Genomic DNA, 26,188 nt, shown 5'->3' with positions numbered 1-26,188 from the left:
GGTAGCCCCACGTAGAGCGCATTGCAGTAGTCCAAGCGTGAGATAACCAGAGCATGCACCACTCTGGCGAGACAGTCCGCGGGGAGGTAGGGTCTTAGCCTGCGTACCAGGTGGAGCTGGTAGACAGCTGCCCTGGACACAGAGTTAACCTGCGCCTCCATGGACAGCTGTGAGTCCAAAATGACTCCCAGGCTGCGCACCTGGTCCTTCAGGGGCACAGTTACCCCATTCAGGACCAGGGAATCCTCCACACCTGCCCGCCTCCTGTCCCCCAAAAACAGTACTTCTGTCTTGTCAGGATTCAACCTCAATCTGTTAGCCGCCATCCAACCTCCAACCGCCCTCAGGCACTCACACAGGACCTTCACCGCCTTCACTGGTTCTGATTTAAAGGAGAGGTAGAGCTGGGTGTCATCTGCATACTGATGAACACCCAGTCCAAACCCCCTTGATGTTCTCTCCCAGCGGCTTCATATAGATGTTAAAAAGCATGGGGGAGAGGACGGAACCCTGAGGTACCCCACAAGTGAGGGCCCAAGGGTCTGAACACTCATCCCCCACCACCACTTTCTGAACACGGCCCAGGAGGAAGGAGCGAAACCACTGTATAACAGTGCCCCCAGCTCCCAGCCCCTCTAGACGGTCCAGAAGGATGTTATGGTTGATGGTGTCAAAGGCCGCTGAGAGATCCAGCAGAACTAGGAAACAGCTCTCACCTTTGTAGAAGAGACTACCCTGGAGGTAGAAGGTGGGCTGTTTTTTAAGATTATAATTAAGCTAAATACAGTATAAAAGCTTGTTGGAAATGCTCTGAAACAGGAGCAGGGAACCTTTTTAGCTCAGCTGGTCGGATAGTTATTTCTCCCCTTTGAGGGCCACAATTTGACAGGTGGGTGGAGCCACCCTTCTGTCAATCACCTGCCATCCTTTTGCCCTCAAGGGTCTTCAGGAGCCCTTTGCAAAGTGCCCTTTTGATCGTCACTTTGAAAGGGGATTTTCGGACACTGCCACTCTTGTCCCCACCTCTGTTCTAAAATCCCAAGTGGCATGAAAACTTTTGTTAAATACTGTGAAGCCCTGAAACTTTCCGTAGTTTTAAAAGGTAACAAAACATACACAGGAAGCTGCTGTGTGAGACCATTATTCCATCTGACTCAGCACTGTCTACACAACAACAGCTCATCTGAGTTTCAGACAGGAGACTTCCCCAACCTTACCTAGATGTGTCAGGGATCAAACCGAGACCATTTGCATGCAGAACATAGAGCTGCCTATGGCCCTCAAACATGGTTCAGAACCTCCCGATAACTAGTCTCACAGCCTGCTCCACAGAAAATTAGGATGAGCTTCCATCCTCCTCCTTCAGACCATGACGCAAAATTATCCCTTTCGGAAGGTCAGTCATTCCCAAGACAGCCAACAAAGAAAAACCACCAGCATATTTCAATAGGAGATCCAGGTGCAATGCATGAGTCTTGTAGTCTAGTTAACAATGCAGTTAAGCTCCTGTACTTAGCTGTGAGACAATTCCACCGAACTGAAGGTTGGTGGGATTAGATCAGTTTAAATTCTGTGGTCTTGGGCAAAAGTGATACACATTTTTGTCTGTTCTTCGGCATAAGGGGAATTGATTCACTGATCATTCTAATCTCAGCATCCAGATACAGGTTTTGGATACAGGGAGAGTTATTGAATGGGTTTTATATGGCATTAGCCAGCAAAGGATGCACATGGTCCAGTTTTCTTAAACTGGAACTAGGCACATAGCCATTTTGAGCAGGCATACCTTTGTGTAAAATACTGCAGATGCTATTCAGGAAAAGAGGGGAACTGTGCAACATCATTCATTCATTCATCCATCCCATCTGGAAGCTTGGGGCAGGTAAATTACGAAACAAAATTTATTCCATGAGACCATGCCTTTGCCTAGCTTTGTGCAGATAGGTTTTATAACCTAAGTGGTGCTCTGTGGGTATTTTTCAGAGTTGGTAATGGGAAAGAGGTGGTGTTAGCATGGGCATCACCAAGTTTGCAAAGAACTGCCATTTGGAAGCACGGTCCTTGATTAGAGGCCTAAGAAAATTCACTCTTACTTAGTGCCTAGCTTGACTGAGGCCATCGTTTGAAAATTGCACTTCTGCGAATTTTGCAATGCAGTACTCCACCCAAGTAATGTGTACACAAATGTAACATTGGGGTAAAGTAAGAAATGCATGTCTTCATGAAAATAAGAAATGCATGTCTTCATGAAAATAAGAAATGCATGTCTTCATGAAAATAATATACAAAAATGCACTATATTAGGGAACACTGTTTTGCCAAAATGTGTATAATAGGCAAATATGAATACAAAAACATGTATATTAAGGAGAAATTTGCACTAAAATGCCAGTGAATTTCATTGAGGACTTTTTAAAATTAAAAATAAATAAATTGTGAATGGATGCAGAAATGTGGAAAACTGAATTTGGGATTGGATGAGTGAGGAACTGAGGGAAACCAGAATTGACAGATCCATCCATTGCTGACAGTTGGTATCCTTAAGGGGGCATCCTCAGTGCACATCTGCCAACATCCTTCCCACAGGATCACTATGGTCACATAGGCTGGGTCAATAGAAAAATCCTTTCCCCCTCTGGAAATCCCTTTCTTGTACTCTTGTGATAGCTGTTCCTAAGCCAAGAAAATAATTGGCAAGCCAAGTGAATCTTGGGCACGTCTGTCATATTCATTATCTATAACAAGATGATGATGATGATAAATAAAACTATATTTTTTTAAAGGAAGATGATGCTACACTCCCATAACAAAGAATTCTTTTTCAGGCCATGTGCTCTTGAGTAGGATATGTTGCTGGTATTGAGAAATTCATCTGTCACAAAGAGAATTTTAATCAGGATAGATTATTAGTGAACTGCACATGAGATAAACAAACATGCTTTATTAGCCTGTTTGTTTTTTTAAAAACTGTTTTTTAAATGCTTATTTGGCAAAGGCATGCAAAATGTGTGCAGAAGGAGAGCCTATATTGAGAATTTAACACATTCTCTGTACAGTATCCAGCCTGCCTGTAATTGGTGCCTGTGGCGATTGTTGATACCCTGATTACATCAGCTTTCCATGCCCTTTAGCAGGATTGGGGGAAAGCTTTCTAGTCCTCGGTAAGCTGCCTATTATCAAGACATCATAAATGTTCACATTTAGAAGAGACAATTTGCCATCCCAGCACCTTCAAGCGCTTAAACAAATTAGTTCCTACTATTTCAAGCATTAAATGCTCCATAATAATTATGTGTAAAGCCGTAAATTGCAATTAAAATAACTTGGGAACTTGTTCCAAGTGATGCCATTTTATGAATACATATTTTCCTGATCTTTTTATTAAAATGCATTCTACGGCAGGTGTGTGAGCTCTGTGGCTCAGGAAATCTGCAACAGGCCATGACCTTTCACCTCTAGGTCACCTGCTTGCATTTGGCTTGTGGCATTATAAACAATAAAATAAAAAAGGATATTGATTCATAAACATTATTTGTCAAATGGCCATTTGGACTTATGCCTTAAAGGACAAGAGCCCCATCTCATAAATTCACATATAAACCAGAGGTCACCTAGTTAGACTTGCTGTGCTGAGATAGCATTCTAGCTATACTTCAAAACAGGCAGGATGAGATGAGTGACCAAGATGGTGGAATTTTGGAATGTATCAGTTCATGGTGCAGGTTGGTTGAGGGGTTTTTAATGGTCTCTGGCATAAAATTCTACGTGCACGCTCACTTCAAAGTTGTTGGTGTTTGTTTTGCCTACAGCACCACCCTTCTAAAAATATTTGCAGACTTCCAGGTCCAGCAGGCATGGCTTTGGGTCAGGTTTGTGCACTGTTATCTCTCTTACAAATCCACCATCAGAATTTGTAGTCATAGCCATCCAGAGATGCAGATCAAGGTGCCAAACACTAGGTATGAATTTTGCCTAAGGATGAAAGACTAAGGCTGCAATCTGAATCATACTTAATAGTTTGTTAAACCATGACCTAGTGTTATGTGTGAATCCAGAGCAGCAGCTTAACTATGTTTTATTAGGTTGTGGTGAAAGGTTCCTTATTAAGCAATATTTTGTGGTCAGCTTATAAACCTTCATTAATGTTAACCGTAGCATAGTGTTATTTGGGAACCCAAATCTCATTCTTGGTTAAGGAGCCACCCCCACCCAAAAGCTACAGAGCCACAAAGTGAAGAGTGGTAATAAATAAATAAAATCAAAGCGCTATCTCTGTGATGTAATAAATCAGTGTTTAATAGGTTGTCTGCCTGATGCCTCAACTTTAACTTTGGTTAACCTTAACCATAGTTTTACATTATGTGTGACCAGGCCACTGAAAGTTTGTTCTGAGTGAACATGTTTAGGGTTGTACTGTATGCAAAAACAGCAAACACACACACAAAAACTAGCAAATCTGCAAAATGGAGTGCCTCTTTCTCCATATGGAATGTGCCCTCCCTCATCATTTCACACGCTCCATTTCTTATAGATGTTGCAGCTAATCTCAGATCTATGCTACGTCAGCCATAATAAGGTGAGGTAATGAGAGCATGTCAACATGGATTTCCAGTCTTAGCTCTTGAGTTCCCTTGCATTTGAATAAGGCCCTCTAACGTGAACTCAGAGAAGGCCTTTCATTTTGTAATTGTGTTATAAATAAGCGGCCCTGGCATTTCTGACAGGCAGGCAACAGTTAAGTGGAGCAAAGAAGTGCTCCTTTCCCAAATCAGAAAAGCCGTTTAATAACTCTGGGTCCATTTGCTCATAGCAGTGCCGCCGTTGTGGGCTGCATTCCCCAGGAGCTTGGCAAGGCGAGCTAGACTTGGCAAACTTTCCGACCGACTCACCGAGTCGTGAGTCAACTGTGGGCAGCCTCCAGCATGCACAGCTTTAAAGGCAGTTAGCATTTCTTGTTAAAACTGGGACCTGGAGAAGGAAGGCAGATGGGGTCCCCCCCCCCCTTATATCTCTGAGAACATTGCATATGTAGACTCCACAAACAACAAGCTCTTTGCAAGCTATGCAGGACAGTTTGTAAGTTATGCCAAAGGTTCCCCACATCTGATTTAGGTAGACAGAACACAAACGCTTTGTGCTGATTGGCGGTTGACAAGGGAAAACTCTGCAATGCTAGTATATACTCCATTTTTCTATAACGCGGCGTAATCGCGACAACTTTGTCCAGCGTTGGAAAAGAATGTATAACACACGTGTCCTGGTGAAGACACGGAAAGCTCAATGTGTTCTCATTGTGCTTCATTGTCACCTGTGCAGTTCTTGCATAAATAAGTATCATGTAATATTTCCATTTTAGAATACCAGTTTCTTCCTTTAAAAAAAAATCCTCATTTTGTTGTTGTTGTTGGTGGTGGTGGTTTGGGCCCATCTACATAGTAACTCCCTTGAAGTCAGCAGGTTTGATTATCTAGCAGAGGATTATTTTTATAAAATACAGTTTTCCAGAATTGGATGTGGTTTCAAAAGATTTTGGTTTTGCCCATAAAATTCCCAGCAGCACCTGCAAATGATAAAAATGAGTTCAGGACGCTCCGTAAAATGTTACAAGTGATGTTTGTGTAGCAAAGCCAGATTCCTCTTTTTTTTTTCTTCCCTAGAGGAGGTTAATGTTTGGAAGAGTCAGAAACATATCCCAGCAACTCTCTGTAAAGTTGACATTGATCCAAGGATACAGCATAAATCTTTCAGCAAAGTTTTCTTTTTTTAAGTACCAAATAGGCCAGTATTGTCTAAGAAAGCAGGTAGAAGAGTTATAAAGCAATCTCGTAATACCTGGTTGGGGTGGGAGAAGGGATGCCACAGAATGGCAGATGGAAATCAGTACAAAGGTAGCAGAATTTGTGCCTGCCAGTAAAATGTAATGTCTTGGTCCTAAAGACTGCAGTCTCAGAGCAGCTCATCCAGGGGTGTCAACTTGAATAAAATATTGGCGGAGCCCAGGTATGCCCCACCCCGCATAATTGATCACATGACGTGGCACCCTCCCCATCTGAATGGCAATGCCCATCAAGTTTGGGAGGGCAGTCCCCTCAAATACTTTGCTGAGGGGATCGAAGGGACCTTAGCCCCTAGGAGTTGGCTCCTATGAACTCAACATCCTGCTGAGCTCTTATTAGCAGGGCAGAAGTAAGAGAAGTGGAGTGTTAATTGCACACTGCCATCCTTTTCCAGTCAGGGAAGGAAAAGGGATTGATTTACACCAATGCCTGGGTAGACATGGGTTTCTACCATGCTTGGGGGCATGATATCTGAAGATTCACGAGTAAAAGGACAGATTACTTCAGTGTCCGTGTTTGCTGCTGTAACACCATGCTGACTTTCACCTGGGGCTCATACTATCCATGCACCAAGTACTAATTGCAGGGGCATGCAGAGAGCTATTCTCAATGGCTGATCTCCAGCTGTAGAGCTCTGTTGTCTTACAGATTTTCCAGAAGCATAGGTTTATAATACAGCAGCCCAGATCCAACACAGCTTGGCCTAACCAGAACTGGTCTGAACTCAGAGTAAAAGGGTAGTGTTCTGCTACTCCATAAGGAAACATTCCACCCAATCCCAAATCAGGACAGTGCCTTTACTGGGCCATTTGGTTGGTTTTGTGTAGGTGTATCCACCAGAAAAGGGACACGGGTGGCGCTGTGGGTTAAACCACAGAGCCTAGGACTTGCTGATCAGAAGGTTGGCTGTTTGAATCCCCGCGACAGGGTGAGCTCCCATTGCTCAGTCCCTGCTCCTGCCAACCTAGCAGTTTGAAAGCACGACAAAGTTCAAGTAGATAAATAGGTACCACTCCAGCGGGAAGGTAGATTGCGTTTCCGTGCGCTGCTCTGGTTCGCCAGAAGTGGCTTAGTCATGCTGTCCACATGACCCGGAAGCTGTACGCCAGCTCCCTCAGCCAATAAAGCGAGATGAGCACCGCAGCCCCAGAGTCGGCCACGACTGGACCTAATAGTCAGGGGTCCCTTTACCTTTACCTTTTTATCCACCAGAAGCCATGCATGCAGTGTTGTGGGCCTAGTTCTGTGGCACTCTGGCCTGGCTGAGATTAGACAGCCTTCCTCCCTGTTGAACTTCAAGCACCTGACATGTACCTTTCTTTTTCAGCAGACACTTTAAGGAAGTTTTCTGTTTTTGTGAGTAATTTTAATCCATTGGATGCTTTAAAAAAAGAAGAAGAGTACACCCCTTAAGGACTTAGATAATTGTTGTTGGCAGCCATCTGTCTCAGGAGACAGTGGAAGAGTGTGCACCTTCAGGGGAAAAGTCAAGCATCTGAAGAGTTACAGCTCTTGCTGTCATCTCCACAACCAATACAGGAGAGACATGTTTTCTTGCAGGTGGGGCAGATGAAGGCGTACAGTTGTGCTGCTACAGGTGCACCATGGCATTCAGTTTCTCTGTGCTCCTCCCAGTGGTCATTCCTTTTCTGATCACTGCTGTGGATACACAACTTGCCTATCTGTCTCCAGGCACTGCAGTCGTCTCCAAGGGATTCAGCAGGATATAAACACCTAAGATAAAAGAAAGAATTTTTCCAGGACCAATGGATCTTCATACTAGTTTACAAAAGATTTGTTATTTTAGTGCAATGATGCAAATTCTATCGCTTCAGCAGTGCGGCTCTATTTAAAAGAGAACAACTGTGAGCACTTATTTTTAGAACCCATCCAGCAGCTGTCTCCAGATGATGTCCACATTGCACACTCTCCTCTTCTTCAGTGCATAGAAAGAATGTTTGTGGCATGTTGATCTAAAGCCTTGTGTAACTTTCTTCTATTTCAGCTTTGGTTTGCATTCGTTAATGGATTTTCTGGGCAGATTTTATTTGAGCGGTGGTGCATTGGCCTCTACAATGTGGTAAGTGTCCCACGTCTCAGCTTGATAACATGCAGAGCCCGGATGGCATTCCACTGCTGTTTATGTCTATGTAGTTTATCTCTACTGATCATCTGTATATGCATTGCGAGTAACTGGCGGGGGGGGGGGGGGAGTGGGAGCTGTTCTTGCTCTGCCTTAGATTTGAGGGCAAAAATTAAAAGAAAAGTACTTGGCATATTCTAATTTGGAGCAGCAACAAAGAATCCATACCAGGAGAACAGCCAGCCCTGTCAGACCCTTGTCAGCCAGTGCAGAAAGTGGGGTACAGATTCCCCTTGATTTTCCCCCCCTTTCTATGCCAATTCCAGGGAAGAAATGGGGCTCCAGATTTACCGGGTAGCTGTTGCAAAGCCCCACCTCAATCTATTTCTAACACTCCTGAAACGCCTTGTTTTTGGCCTTACAGAACCAACAATGGTGGCAAAACCAGCAATGACCTCCAACCACTGATCTCTCTCACTGACCATAAAAGTCTACAATATGTCCATCACCCTTTTCAGGGGCTTACGGTTGCTCTCTGAAGAACATGAATTTACAATATTTTTCATAAACTCAGTTAAAGAGTTTCATTACTTTCCACTCCAGTTGATACTTCTAGACTATTACCACTCTTTTGTTCAAACCCCAGACTCATGCAATTAGATATGCAATCAGACAGCAAATTTGGAACAATATGCATACTAGGAATTGCATCTCCCTGAATCAATAATTCAGTGGAAGATTGCACAGATAATATGTGCATGACCGTAATATTGTATTACAGCAGATAAGGGAAGATATTGAGTGTAATAGGGCATTCTCCCAAATAAGTGTGTACAGGATTGCAATCTGGGAGTAACCCCATCAAACACCAAATCAGCTTACTTTTGCATAGCTGTTAATCATTTACCCAGAACGTTGAAAATTTGTAAAGCAGTTTGGTGTCATCATGTTTAACCTCACAACTACCCTGTGGTCTTTCACTGGTTATAGTGAGCTAAGATACTTCGGCTCAGTTAAAGTACTGTATAAGCAAGTAGCGATGTGCTTCAATTACCACTGTGTTAGCCTGTTGCAACAATACTGGAGACACCACCAAAAAAACAACCCCATAGCACTTTTAAAAGAGATTTATTATGGTGTAAGCTTTTGTGAACTCAAAAGCCCACTTCATCAGATACATCTAAAGAAGTGGGCTGTAATTCACAAAAAAGTCTGCCCCAATAAATATGCTAGTCTTTAAGGTGTCACAGAAATTGTGACAACAGTCAGAAAACATGTCAACCTCTCCAAAATATTGATGGGACACACACACACACCCCACATCAGTATTACCGTGTGGTACGTACAGGGGATGGATTAGTGTATCCCAAAGGCCTTGTTATACAAATACGGCTCATGGGAATAGCCACCTCCCTCGAGATCCACGATTGCTCAGCCGGCAGCTGCGACCGGGGCAATCCCAGGACAAGGAACGAGCGACTTGCTCCTCATGCATGCGGACACAGCCGGGAAAGTCAATCATATGAGCTGCCCATTAGTCTTGGCTCTCATCTAACACATAAGAATACAGAATGCTCCCCATCTGGTGTGTTGCTTTGTGACTAATTCAAAGGAGATGGATGACATCATGGAGCTAGGAAATGTTCTTGCTGTTACTGATCCCCAGGAATAGCCGGGCCTTTGTTGGAGCTGATCTTCACCTGCATTCTCCAGGCTTCTTACATGTTTCTGGCAGGAATCAAACTCCAAACTTTTATAAAAAGGAACTGGTTTCTCTCTCCCTCCCTCCCCCCCCCCCTTTGCAAAGAAAATAAATAGAAATGGTATATAATTAGAGACAGCTGGTTGAACATAAATACAGTGCAGGAGATATAAGTCTAGGTAAAGAAAATTCAAATGATGTACAACTTTCATTATGGGAGGTAAGGGGTGGCATTGGTTTGTGAGAAATTGCAGACAGCTTTGCTCGTAAGCATGAATCTTATTTCAAATATGTACTCAGCATTATCCTCCAATGGCTTTAATTAAATAATTAGTTCATTTGTTCATTGAAATTGTTGGTATTCTGCCTTTTCTGCCTTTTCATAAAAAGTTTAAAGTGGGCAACGGTCACAAAACACAGTACAACAGTAGTATCAAAACCAAATAATAATAATAAAAGCTGACAACAGCATATACAGGATCAGAAAATATTAGAAACCAACCAAAGAAGCATTCCAGAATGAAAATAATGCAGCTTCATTATGAAAACATCATATATATGTATGATATATACATATGTGTGAGAGTGTGTACAGAATGACAGTGGACTTTTTTGAGCCCACAGTTGGTGGGGTAGTACTGCTTCCCTGACCTTCCATCATCCCCATTGCTGTGGCTTATCAGGAGGGGGCGGGACAGTGGTGAGGGCATCACACTGCAAATGCACTGGCTAGAGCCAATCCAGTCAATTTTCCGTGTAACTTGTAGTTTTGCCAGAAGATACAGAAGCCTGAAGGATGGAAGAGACAAAGGAAAGAAGGAAAAAGGGAGACACTAAAAAGCCAGGGGGAGCACACGGTTGCCATGTTTAAACTCAGAGAGGGCTTCCTTTCCTAGAAGAGGGAAGTCTGCTACTTCTGGCATAAGCTGTCAATCCAGAATTGTCACCAGGGAATACTAAAAGAACAGAAGAACCAAATGATTGTGGGCCACCTGCTGAATTTCACACATTGATTGGAAGCAGGCACCGGCAACAATGGTTGTAGTCTTCTTACCTCTGTTACACAGGTGGTTAGCAGTACACATCAGTTAACCATCTTGATCTGGTAGTTACAGTATTATCCCTTAACCATCTAATTATGTGAAGATCTGAATATTTCAGTATGGAAAGTGGCCAGTTCCTGAAAGCTATTCTCATTGTTTTGTGGCTCTGCAGCTTCCTTGTTAATAAAATGCAAAAGGGGGAAATTGCCTTTTCCCCCCTGTGTAGCTTATCACAGATTGTATAAAAATGTGGTGGGTGTACAGATTTGGAATCAACAGTAAATTCAGCTAATTTACTGTTCAGTTCTGCACATATCTTCTTGGAATATAAGTCCCATTCATAACTGGTGGAAATTACTTTGGAGTGATTATGCTTGTGACTGCAGCCCAGTCATCATAAGACCTGCTGTATTTGCATGATGCTAAAACAGCATTGGGGGGATGCTACACATGGCACAAACAAGACAGCAGGATACGTTTACTTGCTTGTTTATTGCAGTCATTTATGCCCCTCCTTTAAGAACATGGATTGCCCCAAGACTGCTTGTAAGTCAAGTCAAAATCCAATCGTAAAATCACAGTAAGACAATGGTGGCCTTTGAGCATCACTTTAAAGCAGAGATCTATGGCCTTCCAGATGTTTTAATGATTTATTTTATTTCATTTATTTCATAACATTTATGCAACGCTTGAACGTTTTTTGTTTTTTTAAAAACCATCAGAGTAGTTTACAAAAAAATAAAACCGTAAAATCGGGGGGAGGGATACAATACATTAAAATATACAGTCATACCTTGGAAGTCGGACAGAATTCATTCGACTTCCAAAATGTTCGAAAATCAAATCGTGGCTTCTGATTGGCTGCAGGAAGCTCCTCCAGCCAATCAGAAGCTGTGGAAGCCCCATTAGATGTTTGGGTTCCAAAGAACATTCACAAACCGGAACAATCACTTCTCAGTTTGCGGCTTTCAGGAGCCAAAACGTCCGAGTTCCAAGGCATTTTGGATCCAAGGTACGACTGTAAAAGAAGTTAAAACTGTGGTTTAGCTCGATGTCTGAACGTGGCAAAAATCAAAACAGAAACTCACCAGGACCCTTTCCCACAGGATACCTAGTGGTAGATGCCTTTGGAATGGAGCAAGAGATAGACCAGCAGGAGCAGGCACTTCCTGTTATCTATGCCTCCGTCCTTCCTGCATTCTTTCCTGAAGAACAGCTGAAGATTGATTTAGACTCCATGTGATCCACAGGCTCCTTTGGCTGTTAAACATGCATTTACTTAAAACATTTGCTAGCTGCCTTGGAAATACTTGTTGAAAGGAAGGATATAAATCCTTTGGAATTAAATGATAAATTTGCAAGAAATAAAAATAGGTCATTTGACTTTATATGAATGAGGCTGAGGTCATCAATCCTTATTTGCTTCACATATTCTAAAATATGTGATAATGGTTGTCTGCTCTCCTTTTGGCCATTATCCAAGGCATCAGACGTATTTTGGACTCCCATTGCTTACTACAATTGCAGGCCCATGTGTCTCTTAAATAGGAATGGTGGAGAAATCTGATTCACTCCTCATTTAAAAGTGAACCTAATTTGCACTTTCTAATATGCAAACTGAAACACAGCCATCCTTTGAAACTCACATTTTCCCCTCAATTTTGTTGTGCCATGCTCCAGCCATAATGTGTACAAAAGTGCATGTGCTAGGAGTAAAGTGTGCATATAAATATTAGTGAAAGCAACATAGAAAAAAATGCATTATGGAAAATTGCTTTGCAAAAATTGTATTAGGCAAAACTGCATACAAAAACGTGCATATTGGGAGAAATTTGCACCCAAATGCTGATGAATTTATATGAGGACGTTTAAAAATAAAAATTGCAAACTGGTGTGGAAATGTACAGAACTGAGTGAGAGCTGGACCATAAAGAAGGCTGATCGCCGAAGAATTGATGCTTTTGAATTATGGTGCTGGAGGAGACTCTTGAGAGTCCCATGGACTGCACGAAGATCAAACCTCTCCATTCTGAAGGAAATCAGCCCTGAGTGTTCACTGGAAGGACAGATTGTGAAGCTGAGGCTCCAGTACTTTGGCCACCTCATGAGAAGAGAAGACTCCCTGGAGAAGACCCTGATGTTGGGAAAGATGGAGGGCACAAGGAGAAGGGGGAGACAGAGGACGAGATGGTTGGACAGTGTTTTCGAGGTTACCAGCATGAGTCTGACCAAGCTGCGGGGGGCAGTGGAGGACAGGAGTGCCTGGCGTTCTCTGGTCCATGGGGTCACGAAGAGTCGGACACGACTAAACGACTAAACAACAACAACAACAATCCCCAACCCATGTGTTGTTTGACCCTTTCTGTCATCAGCAACAAGGAAACCCAACCTGCACCCATGGAGCTCCCTCACTGGATCACTGGCAGCCTTTCGCTTTGCTGTTCCCAGAATTCCAGTGGCGAAAGCTCTTGTGCTTTGAACTGTACAGTTCAGATTCAGCACTGGCAATTTAGCAGAACTGCTACTATTGTTTTTAACAGTGTCAGGATTTTCTCCCAGGTATGAAGCATGCTCTGCGGCTTGTTTATAAAGTTAATGGTTTGTTGTTTTTAATTACTTCCTTTGTTTTCTCTAGATTTTCACGGCATTGCCTCCCTTCACCTTGGGAATCTTTGAGCGATCGTGCACTCAAGACAACATGCTTAGGTTTCCCCAGCTCTACAAAATTACTCAAAATGCTGATGGGTTCAATAGCAGGGTAAGAGGCAATGTTTTGCTTTGGGGAGGAGAGGGAGAAAACATTTGGGGTGCACTTTAGTTTAAAACTGAGTTTTCAATTTGTACTGTGGCATCCCAGTTTTATGCAGCTGGAAATGGTTAATTCTTAATGGTCAACAGCAGAAATAGCCAACATGGTGCTCTCTATATTTTGTGAACTACAGCTCCCATCATTCCTTGTCAGCATAGCCAATGGTCAGGAATGCTGGTGGTTGTATCATCCTGTAAGTGGGTGTTGTATGTGGAAGCCACTGCAGGCTTCAGTACCTGTAGTCTTCAGTATCACATATGAGCTGGTCCTCAGGGAGCTTTGTGCTGAAGAAGCCAATGAACCCAGAGATCCCAAGTTAAAGTGCATGTTTCCTCCAATGAGCCATGCCAAGTCTCAAATCTGTGAGGGCTGCTTGCATTTCACTCAGAGGTTAAGGAAAGGTAGTGTACCCATGTATACTTAAAGTCTTCCCTCCCTTAACTATTACTTCATGACTTTCAGGACAACTTAAGCATTAGTAACAAGTTCAAAAGCTAAGCCATTGTAAACCCTGGCTTAATTTAAGCCATGAATGTTAACTTACAAGAGCTGGCTCACGTTACCCTTTGAGAGCATGGCAGCCACACTATGTGCTGAGCTCATGGTTTGTATTTTGGCGCTCGGTTCCGATGGTGTGCTGGAAGCTGATCTCCTGCTGTGTTCACTGTGTTGAATTGACATGCATCCAGCTCACTAAGTCCTTTGGTAGCATGGGTAGAAACCAACGTGGACTGATTTAAAGCCACATCTGCAATGAGTTCAAAAAGTTATGCGTAGTGTTCCAAACTAGAATGTTCACCATAGAACTCACATAGATTACAGAGAACCTCCTAGACCTGCATGTTAATGAATCAGCTCCACAATTTGCCCTCTCTGTGGCATCTTCTATGGACCTGCACATGCTATATAACCAATTTTCGTGTTTTGCAATGAAATGTTCCCACTCTTTTACCTGCCGGCCTTTCCTTAAGGCTTCCACCCCTCAAGAGATTCTGTGAAAATATTGAGATGACTTTATTGTTCCTGTCAGGTTGAGGTTTTAAAAAGATGTTTCAGGGAGATATGTAGGTAAAATTACACTGATGTATTTTCTTTTCATATTTTAGAGAATTTCCTCTTCTCTCAGCCCTCTTGTTTTATTAACCTATTCATACTAACAAAGCTTCGATACTCAAAGCTTTATTTTTTAAACAAAATGCGTATGGTTCAAACAAGAAAAGTTCTGAGGTAGTGCTCATCAGAGAAGTCTTAAGATTTCAAGGGATGAATGTGAAGCACCAAATGTCCATCTCTCAAGAAAACAAACTTAGGATTGGGATGTTGGGGTTTTATGAAAAAGGATTGGTGTGTCTTTTGCTCCTGTTAACTTAATTTTCTTCATGGTTATTTGGTGGGGAAAAAGAGTAAAGGCAGCATTTTACTTTCATATTCTGCTAAATGTCTGAACTGGTTGCATGGTTAACTTGAAACATTCAACATAGTTGTATATAGTTTCATAAAAATAGTTGCATTGTGTAGACAGGGCATACCCAACAGATGAGAGGAGATACTTAAGAAATTGGAAAATGGTTTTATAACCCCAATATATTTTAACCAATCAAATTTAGGGAGTTTCATTAACACCCCCACCCCAAAATGATGAGGCTCCAACTTGACATGATGTGAATTTAATGCAGTCAAAGCAGCCTCAGACCACAGGACGTAGGGAGAAGAGATTTGACTCTATCCCTTTCTGCATTTCATGGGAAGCCTCCATTGAAGACAATGGGAGCTTCCCTTGTAATGCAAATAGCAGCTTCAGAGAGGCATTTTTTGACAGGACTAGCAGGGTGAGAAAGAGTTAAGCACCCCTTCCTCTCATTGCCCAGTCCTGAGGCTGCTTGGGCTTTCCCACAATTTCTACTTGCATAATAGAAACATGAACACAGACTGCATTTGTGCCTAGAAATGTCAAGGTCTAGTTTTGGCCCTGAGTTTTTAGACTTATGACTCCCTTGGTCTTCCCATATGGAGAAACCAGCAGAAAACAAGAATCCAATGTAACATACAAACACATTACTATATTAAAGTGGGGAAAGGATAATAGAAAGAAAGAGAGAAAACATACCTGCAATGATGTTTCCCCTCTGCCAAGAAATTTAACTTGAGAAATGACTGTTTGTTTTCTTACATCTATATCCCATTTCTCTGTTTTCTGTTATGGACTGCAGTCTCTGGGTCTCCATGCAGTAAAAAAACCAAAACATTAAAAGACAAATAATTTGACAAGGGAACTCTGGGAATTGTGGGGGGAATAGGGGCTTCCTAACAACCCAGGTGGCGCTGTGGGTAAAAAGCCTCAGCGCCTAGGGCTTGCCGATCGAAAGGTCGGCGGTTCGAATCCCTGCGGCGGGGTGCGCTCCCGTTGCTCGGTCCCAGCGCCTGCCAACCTAGCAGTTCGAAAGCACCCCTGGGTGCAAGTAGATAAATAGGGACCGCTTACTGTCGGGAAGGTAAACGGCGTTTCCATGTGCTGCGCTGGCTCGCCAGATGCAGCTTTGTCACGCTGGCCACGTGACCCGGAAGTGTCTCCGGACAGCGCTGGCCCCCGGCCTCTTGAGTGAGATGGGCGCACAACCCCAGAGTCTGTCAAGACTGGCCCGTACGGGCAGGGGTACCTTTACCTTTACCTTTAACAACCCTAAATACCTTTAACAAACAACACTTCCCAATGTTTTTTTTGGGAAGCCATGACTGCTTAAAGTAGCATAGTGATGCTTTAAATGTATAGTGGTATCTCAGGTTAAGTACTTAATTCCTTCTGGTGGTCTGTACTTAACCTGAAAATGTACTTAACCTGAAGCACAACTTTAGCTAATGGGGCCTCCTGCTGCTGCCGTAACGCCGGAGCCCGATTTCTGTTCTTATCCTGAAGCAAAGTTCTTAACCTGAAGCACTATTTCTGGGTTAGTGGAGTCTGTAACCTGAAGCGTATGTAACCTGAAGCGTATGTAACCTGAAGCATAGGTACAGTGGTACCTCGGTTTTCGAATGTCTTGGAAGTGGAACGTTTTGGTTTTCGAACTCCGAAAAGCAGGAAGTACAGTAAATGTTTCCGTTTTTGAACGCGCTTTGGAAGTCGAACAGCTTCCGCTGAGTTTTTCCCCAATTTTCTCTATTGAATTTGCAGACTGCCCTTTGTGCCTCGGTTTTTTAATGGTCTTCCAGAACAGATTACGTTCAAAAACTGAGGTACCACTGTATAGCAGATGGGACCTCCATTTGGATTGACAATTTTTGAATTTTAATACTAGCTTTAGTGGTATTGCTTTTTTAAAAAGCCTTTAAAATAAAATTTAATGTTTTGCGTGTGTGTAATGAATCATTTGATAGGGAGTTAAACAGCCTTTGAGAGTTTGGTCAGCCCCCCTGACTTTCTTGTTTTGTTTCCTTAGGTGTTCTGGGGTCACTGCATCAATGCTTTGATCCACTCCATCATTCTCTTTTGGTTTCCATTAAAAGCCCTGGAACATGGTAAGTGCTTCATTCTTTCCTGAATGTCAGCCTTTCTGGCCCAGCTCCAATGTGATTGCGGTTCACAACAGGTTGTTGGGAAATTAATCATGACAGACAGACCACCCGCCTCTAAGCTCGGACATTTATCAACAGTGACCTTCCAAATCTACCCTGTTTGCATGCAGCCTTCGGTAGATAGCACTTCCCAACCCCCAGAGATTGTAAGTGTATGATTCAGGGGGTCTTTATATGCAGCTGCATTGATTTAGTATTGATTCACACAACCTTTTGCTCTTTTAATGTGATTATTACAAGGACTGTATATGTAGTATGTGTAGTAGTATATGTAGTATATGTATATGTGGTAAATGGTGTGTTTGTGTATGTGCTGGCTTTCTGCATGTTATTCCAATTTCTTGAGTGAATGGCTGTCGATAGGAGGAATGTCAATAGGAGGAATCGTCCTCTGTTGTCTCCTTCTCCTTGTGCCCTCAATCTTTCCCAACATCAGGGTCTTTTCCAGGGAGTCTTCTCTTCTCATGAGGTGGCCAAAGTACTGGAGCCTCAGCTTCAGGATCTGTCCTTCCAGTGAGCACTCAGGGCTGATTTCCTTAATAATGGATAGGTTTGAACTTCTTGCAGTCCATGGGACTCTCAAGAGTGATCCCCTTCATGGATCACTGCCTTGCTGTGGCGAAGGGGCTTGAATAACTCAGAGAAGCTATGAGCTATGCCGTGCAGGGCCACCCAAGATGGACAGGTCATAGTGGAGAGTTTTGACCAAACGTAATCCACCTGGAGCAGGAACCGACAAGCCACTCTAGTATCCCTGCCAAGAAAACTCCATGGACAAAGACAACAGGCATATAAAATAAGGCATACTGAGATCAATGAGGCATTCTCCCAGGAAAGTCTGCATGTGATGGCAGTTTAAGACATGGGATTTCATTTTAGTCAATTAACAGAAGCTCATCTTTGTGAAGTTCAAATATACTTTTTTGAATAAGTCTCCATAAAAATGACCAGTTAACTCAATGTAATTGAATGCAGCCAGAGTTATATGATTACAGTGGTACCTTGGTTTACAACTATAATCGGTTCCGGAGGTCTGTTTGTAAACCAAAACAGGTTGTCACCCAAGGCGTGCTTTCGCCAATGGGGCCTCCAAAATTTTTTAGTTCATAATCCCCCCCAAAATGGGTTGTAATCCAAAACACGCCGGGTTCGACGTGTTTGTAATCCAAAACGTATGCCAACCAAGACGTATGCAAACCAAGGTACCACTGTATATATAAGCATTTATCCATATTCCTAAACTTCAGTTTTTTCCCCTTTCCATATTGAGAGTCAGCTTTCATGTTAGTCATGAACTTAATTATTAGATCCATTTAGAATATTACTGGTTTTAGGATGCCGTCTTGAGATGTGTTGGAGATTTAAATTGGAATCGATAAATAAATAATTTCAAAGACCAACACATTACCAAGTGAAGAACCCTGGCTGCTTTGCTATTCAGGGAGAGGTGGATATAGATCTTTTATCCCTTTTTATGTTTGAGGGAACACTTTTTAAAACTTCAGATGAAAAGAAATACACCATTCACACCGGTATGTCCTTTAACCTCTTGAGCTCTTTAGGATGCAGTGTGCATTTGTGCAATGAAGGAGTGCTTCTGCAGCCTTACAAATAAGTGTTCACAGCACATCCTGGCCATCCGTGACAATTATAGGAAGTTTTTCCTCTTCTTCTTCTTTTCCTTCTTCTTCTTTTTCTTCTTCTTCTTTTGTAGGGCCCTGGGATTCCAAAAGTGCAAGGTCATAATACTACAAAATACAACTTATAGATGCAACTCTGACATTGAAATTCTCCAAATGTACTTAAACTTAACCAGATTTCTTCATGGCATTTAAAAACTTACACACTACCTATGTGATTGCATGAGCAACATTCTTCAATTATATCTTATCAGGACAGGCTGGTGGTGAGCTGGGATTTGGGGGGGAGGGGATTTGATTCATTCAGCACCTAAAGGAAAACCCACCCAATTCTCACTTTCTGAAACAAAGGAGAACCAAAACACAGCCACTTTTAAAAATTTTGCACTTGTCTGAATTTTGCGATGCAGTTCTCAAGCCAAATAAGCTGCACAAAAATGCATATAGTGGGATAAAGTGTCCCTAAAGATGCATATACTGGTGAAGATAACATACAAAAATGCAATAAATTAAGGAAAATTGGGTTGCAAATGTGTGTGTTAGGCAAAACTGCTTATAAACACGTGCAGGTTAGGATAAATTCACTTCAAAATGCTAATGAATTCTCTGGAGGGCTTTTTAAAAAAGTAGTTCACTAATTGATTTGGAAACATAGAGAACTTAAGATTGGTAAAGAGAAATAGAGAGAAACCAACATTGACAGATTTGCCTATCTCCAGTGATGAGGTACACATATAAGTGCCAAAGAAAGAGAGCCCTGCTGTGTCTTTTTCCATGTTTTGGATTCACATTAAGAGTTCTCTGGATCCTGGTCAGTGTGTGAAATGACTCTAGAGCAGAAATATGGAACCTCTGGCCATATACAGGTTGTTGGACTCCCATCAGCCCCAGCCACCATGGCCATTGACTAGGGATGCCAAAAGCTGCAATCCAACAATATATGGAGTGCCACAGGTTCCCCACCCCAGCTGTATTGAATTAATGAATGGATGGGTGGATACATCACTCTGCAGTAGGTTTCTCCATTGCTGCCCTAGAACATAAATAGTTAAAAACACTAGACCCAAGTAGCTGATGGAGACTGATGCTGTGACCATGAAGTAGCTAATTCTCAGGGAAGGGGTGTTCACAACCATCCTGAAGGAGGCGATGGTGAGTCCCATGATATTCTTGTAAAGAAGCTGGTAAAATGCGGTCTTAACTATGCTACCACTCAGTGGATTTGTAACTGGCTGACTGACTGAACCCAAAGAGTGCTCATCAATGGTTCCTCTTCATCCTGGAGAAGAGTGACTAGTGGGGTGCCACAGAGTTCTGTCTTGGGCCCGGTCTTATTCAACATCCTGATCAAATTTGCAGATGACACCAAACTGGGAGGGGTGGCTAACACCCCAGAGGACAGGATCACACTTCAAAACGACCTTGACAGATTAGAGAACTGGGCCAAAACAAACAAGATGAATTTTAACAGGGAGAAATGTAAAGTATTGCACTTGGGCAAAAAAAATGAGAGGCACAAATACAAGATGGGGGACACCTGGCTTGAGAGCAGTACATGTGAAAAGGATCTAGGAGTCTTGGTTGACCACAAACTTGACATGAGCCAACAGTGTGACGCGGCAGCTAAAAAAGCCAGTGCAATTCTGGGCTGCATCAATAGGAGTATAGCATCTAGATCAAGGGAAGTAATAGTTCCATTCAAGCAAGGGCATAACTCCCTCTTACAGGCAACAATCACCTTGCAGATTGTGGCTCTAGGTTTCTGCTTTAGATCAGCCTCACCTAGGCAGACGTGTGTCACTGGCTGCCATGTTGAAGCGAGATGGTTGTGTAATCCTTCTGAATTACAGCCCTTTTTGGATTAATTTGAGAATTCCTGCAGCTGCCATGTGTTCCTTTTTTCGTCGGAGCCCTTCTTCTTTTTTCCTCAGCAGGAACTAAGCACGAATAAACTTGGCTACTTGAAGTATTGCCAAGTTTGGCACCTCCATATGTTAAATTAACACATATTCGCCTTTTTTTGTGTACTTACAGACAGGAGAAAGGGTGTTGGAATATAAGATGCCCAGTCCCTTTTCGCCATTAACACCCTCCAATAGCTTTTTAAGATAGCAGCTATATGCACCAAACGGAGGATTTCTGCTTCTCCTCTCTCTTTCGGTAACCTTTGGGGTAAAAAATATCCCCTCGCTTCAAAGGAATCTAAAATAAAAGCACATATAGCAGGACTGCATCTGTATGCAGCACAGTGGCACGAAGATGATGTGGTAACTGGAATTCTTCATCTCCTATAGATATTTTGATTATTCTTTCTTGGCAGGAATCCCCCCTTCTGCTCAAACGACTCCTAATGGTGATGTGTGTGTGTGTACGCTATTTTTGAACATTTAATAGCTTCAGCATTGGCTAAGACAGTCATTACACTATTTGCTTCCAATGTGCTGCTTTTGAAAGAGCTTTGAGAAACCCAGTATGCAAAATTTATCCTCCCTACAAAGAGAAATCCAGGAGACATGTTTCAAAAACACATCAGGCTGTTAAAAGTGCGTTGAGGCTCATGCTGAATGTTTCCTAGTCGCTTGGTTACCTTTCACTACCTCTGCAGAAAGGAATGATGTTGTTCATGCTGCGCCACCAGTTAAATGTGAGCTGGCATGTTTACATACACCTTTCTAATGTTTTTTCCTTAGCTTTCCTTTAATCTGTTTTTTAGCTCGCCCGCTCTCTTTCTCTTCTTAACCCAATCTCCTCTTTAGTTTTAAGGTATTCTGTGAATTGAGATGATATTTTAAAAATTGCTCACGGTTGCATTTTACTTAATTTTGTTCAAACCATTTGAAAATCTTAAGTAGCCTTTTAAAAAACAATAATATCTCCAATAATATTAAATGAAATATTTAATATTTGTCATCTTCGTCTTTTATCTAGACGCGGTATTTGCAAGTGGCCAGAGTGTAGACTACCTGTTTGTTGGAAATATAGTTTATACGGTAAGTTGCTAAAATCCAGCTACAATACTGCACATGGTCTTTGTTCGTGCGGCTGAGCATTTCCCATGAACTGGTATTCCCCAGTATATACAACTTCTGACAGTGGAAGCAGAACATAGCCATTGTGGTTGGTAGCCATTGATAGCCTTCTCTTCTATGAATTTTTCTAATCTTCTTTTGAAGCCATCCAAGTTGGTTGCCGTCACTACCTCTTGTGGGAGTGAATTCTCCAGTTTTACGATATGTTGCATGAACCTTAACCACATACCCAGGTTCAAACAATACGCTAAGCCAAACCTGGGCTTAGCTGCCATCTGCACTAAGCTAAAATGACCCAAAAGGAGCGAATCAAATGTGAGCTCCTCTCTCAAAGCCAGCATGTTTGCACAGTCCCATTGTTTGACTTACCATCTTGTGCAGACTTGGACCTTGTCCACTTGGCTAAACTGATGCTGAGCATTTCCCAAGATGCCAGTTGTACCCAGGATCTCTAGGCATTCCCATCAGGACATGTGTTACACCATTTTGTAAACAGCTTCCTTAACCTCGCTGCTGTACTCCTGAAATGCATTGAACACACTACAACATTTAAAAGTAAAACGGCACCTGGTTCCTACATTGTTAAGCTGTGATGTGCTTGTGGACATTCCTTAGATTTAACTATTGCTTTCTTTCTGAAAAGCCAGAGAGGGCGAAGCAAGTGTGAATGGGAAATGCATGCTGGGATTAAATGTTTTTCCTAACATTTCTCTCTCCCTCTACCTCTGCAGTATGTTGTGGTGACCGTCTGTCTGAAAGCTGGCTTAGAAACCACAGCATGGACAAAAGTAAGTATTAGAAATGTTTCAACCAGCACTCTCCCCTTATTCCTAATATTACTGAGCAAAGAAAAGGAAGGCATATATTATACTTATATAGCACATCAGAGAAGGAAGCCTTCCAATTGTTTGCATACTCTTTGGCACACACAAAATATCAGAATGATTTCCTATTACAGTGGCACAATGCAGTGCTATTTGCCACTGCGTATTATGCTAGTACATGCAGTCTACAAAAGACTACTGCACTGTGGCCTCTGGTGTAGTGGGTAAGATCTTGCAGCACTGGCATCACTGCAGCTTAACTGAACAAGGGCGGGGGAGCAAGGCGACTGCAAGGACAGCAGTGCGCAGACACACAAGTGGGAATGTTAGATTGGGCTCCTCCAGTGTGTCCATACAGCCTTGCCTTGCCCATTGCCCTTCCCTAGCCCTGTGCAGTGAGCTGCAGCAATACCAATGTCAGGAGTGCAACTTCACTGCTCTGCCTCACTACACTGGCCACTACCAATTACATATAACACATCCCCACTGGAAAAAAAGGATATCTTGGTGTATGCCTAGGTGAATGCTAAACTTCCCAGGTTTTCTGCTCTGATGACACGGAAGGGGGATGCAGTTGATTTGTGCATAACTTGGGATCACTTATGGAAATTAGTAGCATGCTAACTCCCTTCAGCATACCATAACAGGGAAATAAAAATGTGGTAAATGGTGTGTTTGTGTATGTGCTTATGAGTGGAAGAGGAATTTGAGCTGGCGGTATGAAACCAGGAGGTGAGGTGTTTTCCTGGGTTATTTATCATATTGAATTTGGGGGAAAGATGTGGCATAGCAAGTATGTGACACAACTGCATTGCTCCCTGCCCTTTCCACAATGGAGGGTGAACCTCAAGGAAAATGAAATATCTTTCATATAAGTCCTTGTGCATTGCTTTCAAATGTAGTCTAACCAGCCTAAGCCCACGCTTTCGAAAAGTTTATTTGTGTACAAATCATATTACTTGCGTATACAGTGCCTTTTTAATTCTTACTAAATGCTGAATAGCATGATGCTTCTCTTATCTAATTCCACTCCCCATGACTGAAAATACAACAGTTACTGACCTTCTGCTATCAGGACTCAGCCCAAAAACACACATACACACATACACACACACACACACACACACACACACACACAGAGAGAGAGAGAGAGAGAGAGAGAGAAGAAGAATTTTGGGGAGCATTTTTAAAAAACAAAACAAAACACTTTGGTGTTTTTCCTTTTCTTTTTTAAAAACTTGATATGTAGGTGTGCTTCCTTCATGCTTTTTTTTTTTCCAAGTTGCCTTTTCTTCTAAGCCCACTTCCCAGTCTCTCACACACCATTTCTGGCAAGCCTTATTGTTTCAGCTGTGGCTTACTCACTCTGGGAAAGACTTCCTCCCAGCACTTGAGAAGTATTGAGAGCGTGCCATCGACTTAAGCCTCACCTCCATCATCGGGTGGATTGGTTACATTCAGTTTAGTCTCAGGGGTAAGAAACTCTCGCTGCTGAATGAGAGGATAGGATAGAGGGAAATGAAACGCTTGGATAAATAAATTCGGGGGGGGGGGAGCGCACAGTAGCCGTTGCTCAATGCAGCAGAGAAGAAAGGTCTCCAGTTGTTTGCATGTTCTTCGACATGCACGGAAGTTCAGAACTGTTTGCTATTATGCTGGAGCAAAACAGCGCCCTTTGCCACGGCGCATTGTGCAACTACATGCGGTCTATGAAAAGCTACTGGGCCGCAAAGGCTGATACATTAGGACAAATGGGGCACTGTCTCGCCAACCTCAGCCTGCCCTTAGCCTCCACTTCCTGCTTACAACCAGCCCAGGATGTGACTCTACCTGTCCGCTTCCTCCTCCTCAGTTTCAGTGTTGCCCTTGTAGAACTCAGCCAGAAGGAGGATGGGGACAGAGCTACACCTAGTTGGCTCTGGCTGTCATTGACCAAGGCTTCAGCTCCACCTTCTGTGGGTCTCCTTGCCTTCCATTCCTGCCTGTCGCAACAGGCCCCTTATGTGCCAACTCTTAAATGACTGTTAAAAAAACTTTTCTATTCTGCCAGGCCTTTGCAGGCAATTAAGACTACATCCTTCCCCAATGATAGCTGATGCCTGTTTTTAACATTTTTGTGGCTTTTTATGGTAGCTCGCTGCGACTTGTTTGCCAAGCATTCTGAGGATTAAATCACTTGCATCCAACAGGATGTTGACTCCACCGTTACAGCAGATTAATATTGAGAATTATTATTATTATTTATACCCCGCCTATCTGGCAGGGTTTCCCCAGCCACTCTGGGCTGCTTCTAACAAAATATTAAAAATACAATAAGACATCAAACATTAAAAAGTTCCCTAAACAGGGCTGCCTTCAGATGTCTTCTAAAAGTCAGATAGTTGTTTATTTCCTTGACATTGGATGGGAGGGCGTTCCACAGGGTGGGTGCCACCACTGAGAAGGCCCTCTGCCTGGTTCCCTGTAACCTCGCTTCTCACAGTGAGGGAACTGCCAGAAGACCCTCGGCACTGGACCTCAGTGTCCGGGCTGAACGATGGAGGTGGAGACGACAGGGGGTAGAGAAGCATCCAGAGCAGTCAATTCCTGCTATATTGGAGGACTTTCAGTTAGTAAGGCTTGAGGGTGTGGTCAAGGTGCCTGGATTGGTCAGGGCAATGACCACATGTGCTCTGGACTCTTGCCCCTCTGGGCTGATAACAACTAGTAGGGAGGGGACAGCTGGCTGGCCAGGGATGTGATTAATGCCTCCTTGCGAGAGGAGGTGGTCCCTGCTTGCTTAAAGGAAGCAGTTGACTCTGCCTGTCATCATCTCTGGCTCCACCCACTGTTGGTGTTCCAGCCAATGGGATGCCAGTCTGAACTTCAGTTAACTCATAGCGGATTTCCTGCATTGGGAGGGTCTGGATAAGATGACCTTTGAGGTGACCTTTGCCCCCAACTGTGTGATTCTGCTACTGAATAGACATAGGATTACACTGCGGGAATTTCCAGAATTGAAAGAAATGTGTGTGGTTTCTTAATTGTCAATTTTTACTGTGTTGTAGTGATTGGGGTTTTGTATGTTTTAGCAGTTTTACTCCTTAATCATGATGGTGATTTTGATTTAGTTTACTATCATTAGAAACTTTGGGAACCGTTTTCAGGGAGGAATTGTTTTCAAAGCTCAGAAACTGTCCGAGGGCATTAAAAATAAACAAAGCTTCATGTGGGTCCCATGTGGTCCATTCGATGAAGAACGCTTGTTTTCAAAATACTTTTTTTTAAAAAAATGAAAACTAGTATTGCTATTATTCTTCCAAACATACTTTAAGGGGAAGAGACAGCAAACATTCTGCTGCTTAATGCTTTTTACCATTCCAAAAATTAATACCAAAGCCAAAGTATGATATAGACATACTTGAACCAAAAAAAGGGAAAGAAAAACTTGGTGTAAAAATGCTTTGTGTATTTCCAAAGATTAACACAAACGTGTGTGTGTGTGTGTTATAAATATTCAAAATACAGATATTTCCCTGATATCCACGTGTAATTCTGGGTATGTTCCAAAGCACACTGGTTTGGATTGAGTTTAAATTTATTGCATTTACATTTCTAAATTGCATTTCTATATCCCACCTTACCTATGGTCAGCTTATCACTGCTCCTTAC

General features: G+C 42.7%; 1 protein-coding gene across 10 annotated transcripts in view; it reads left to right on the top strand.

Annotated features, from left to right (window-relative positions):
- Positions 1 to 26,188, top strand: part of ATP8A2 (ATPase phospholipid transporting 8A2) — a 338,417-nt gene that overhangs the window by 227,336 nt on the left and 84,893 nt on the right. For all 10 annotated transcript variants that reach the window (XM_079973395.1, XM_079973390.1, XM_079973394.1 and 7 more), the window contains 5 exons: positions 7,843 to 7,917; positions 13,301 to 13,423; positions 16,909 to 16,987; positions 21,613 to 21,674; positions 22,445 to 22,501. In XM_079973395.1, the coding sequence (XP_079829521.1) occupies positions 7,843 to 7,917; positions 13,301 to 13,423; positions 16,909 to 16,987; positions 21,613 to 21,674; positions 22,445 to 22,501 (396 nt within the window). The remainder of the gene's footprint in view (positions 1 to 7,842; positions 7,918 to 13,300; positions 13,424 to 16,908; positions 16,988 to 21,612; positions 21,675 to 22,444; positions 22,502 to 26,188) is intronic.

Source organism: Podarcis cretensis (genome assembly GCF_951804945.1).
Source record: "Podarcis cretensis genome assembly, chromosome: 4".
Taxonomy (NCBI): domain Eukaryota; kingdom Metazoa; phylum Chordata; class Lepidosauria; order Squamata; family Lacertidae; genus Podarcis; species Podarcis cretensis.
The sequence above is the reverse complement of the archived record's forward strand: the minus strand, read 5'-3'. Positions and strand labels throughout refer to the sequence as shown.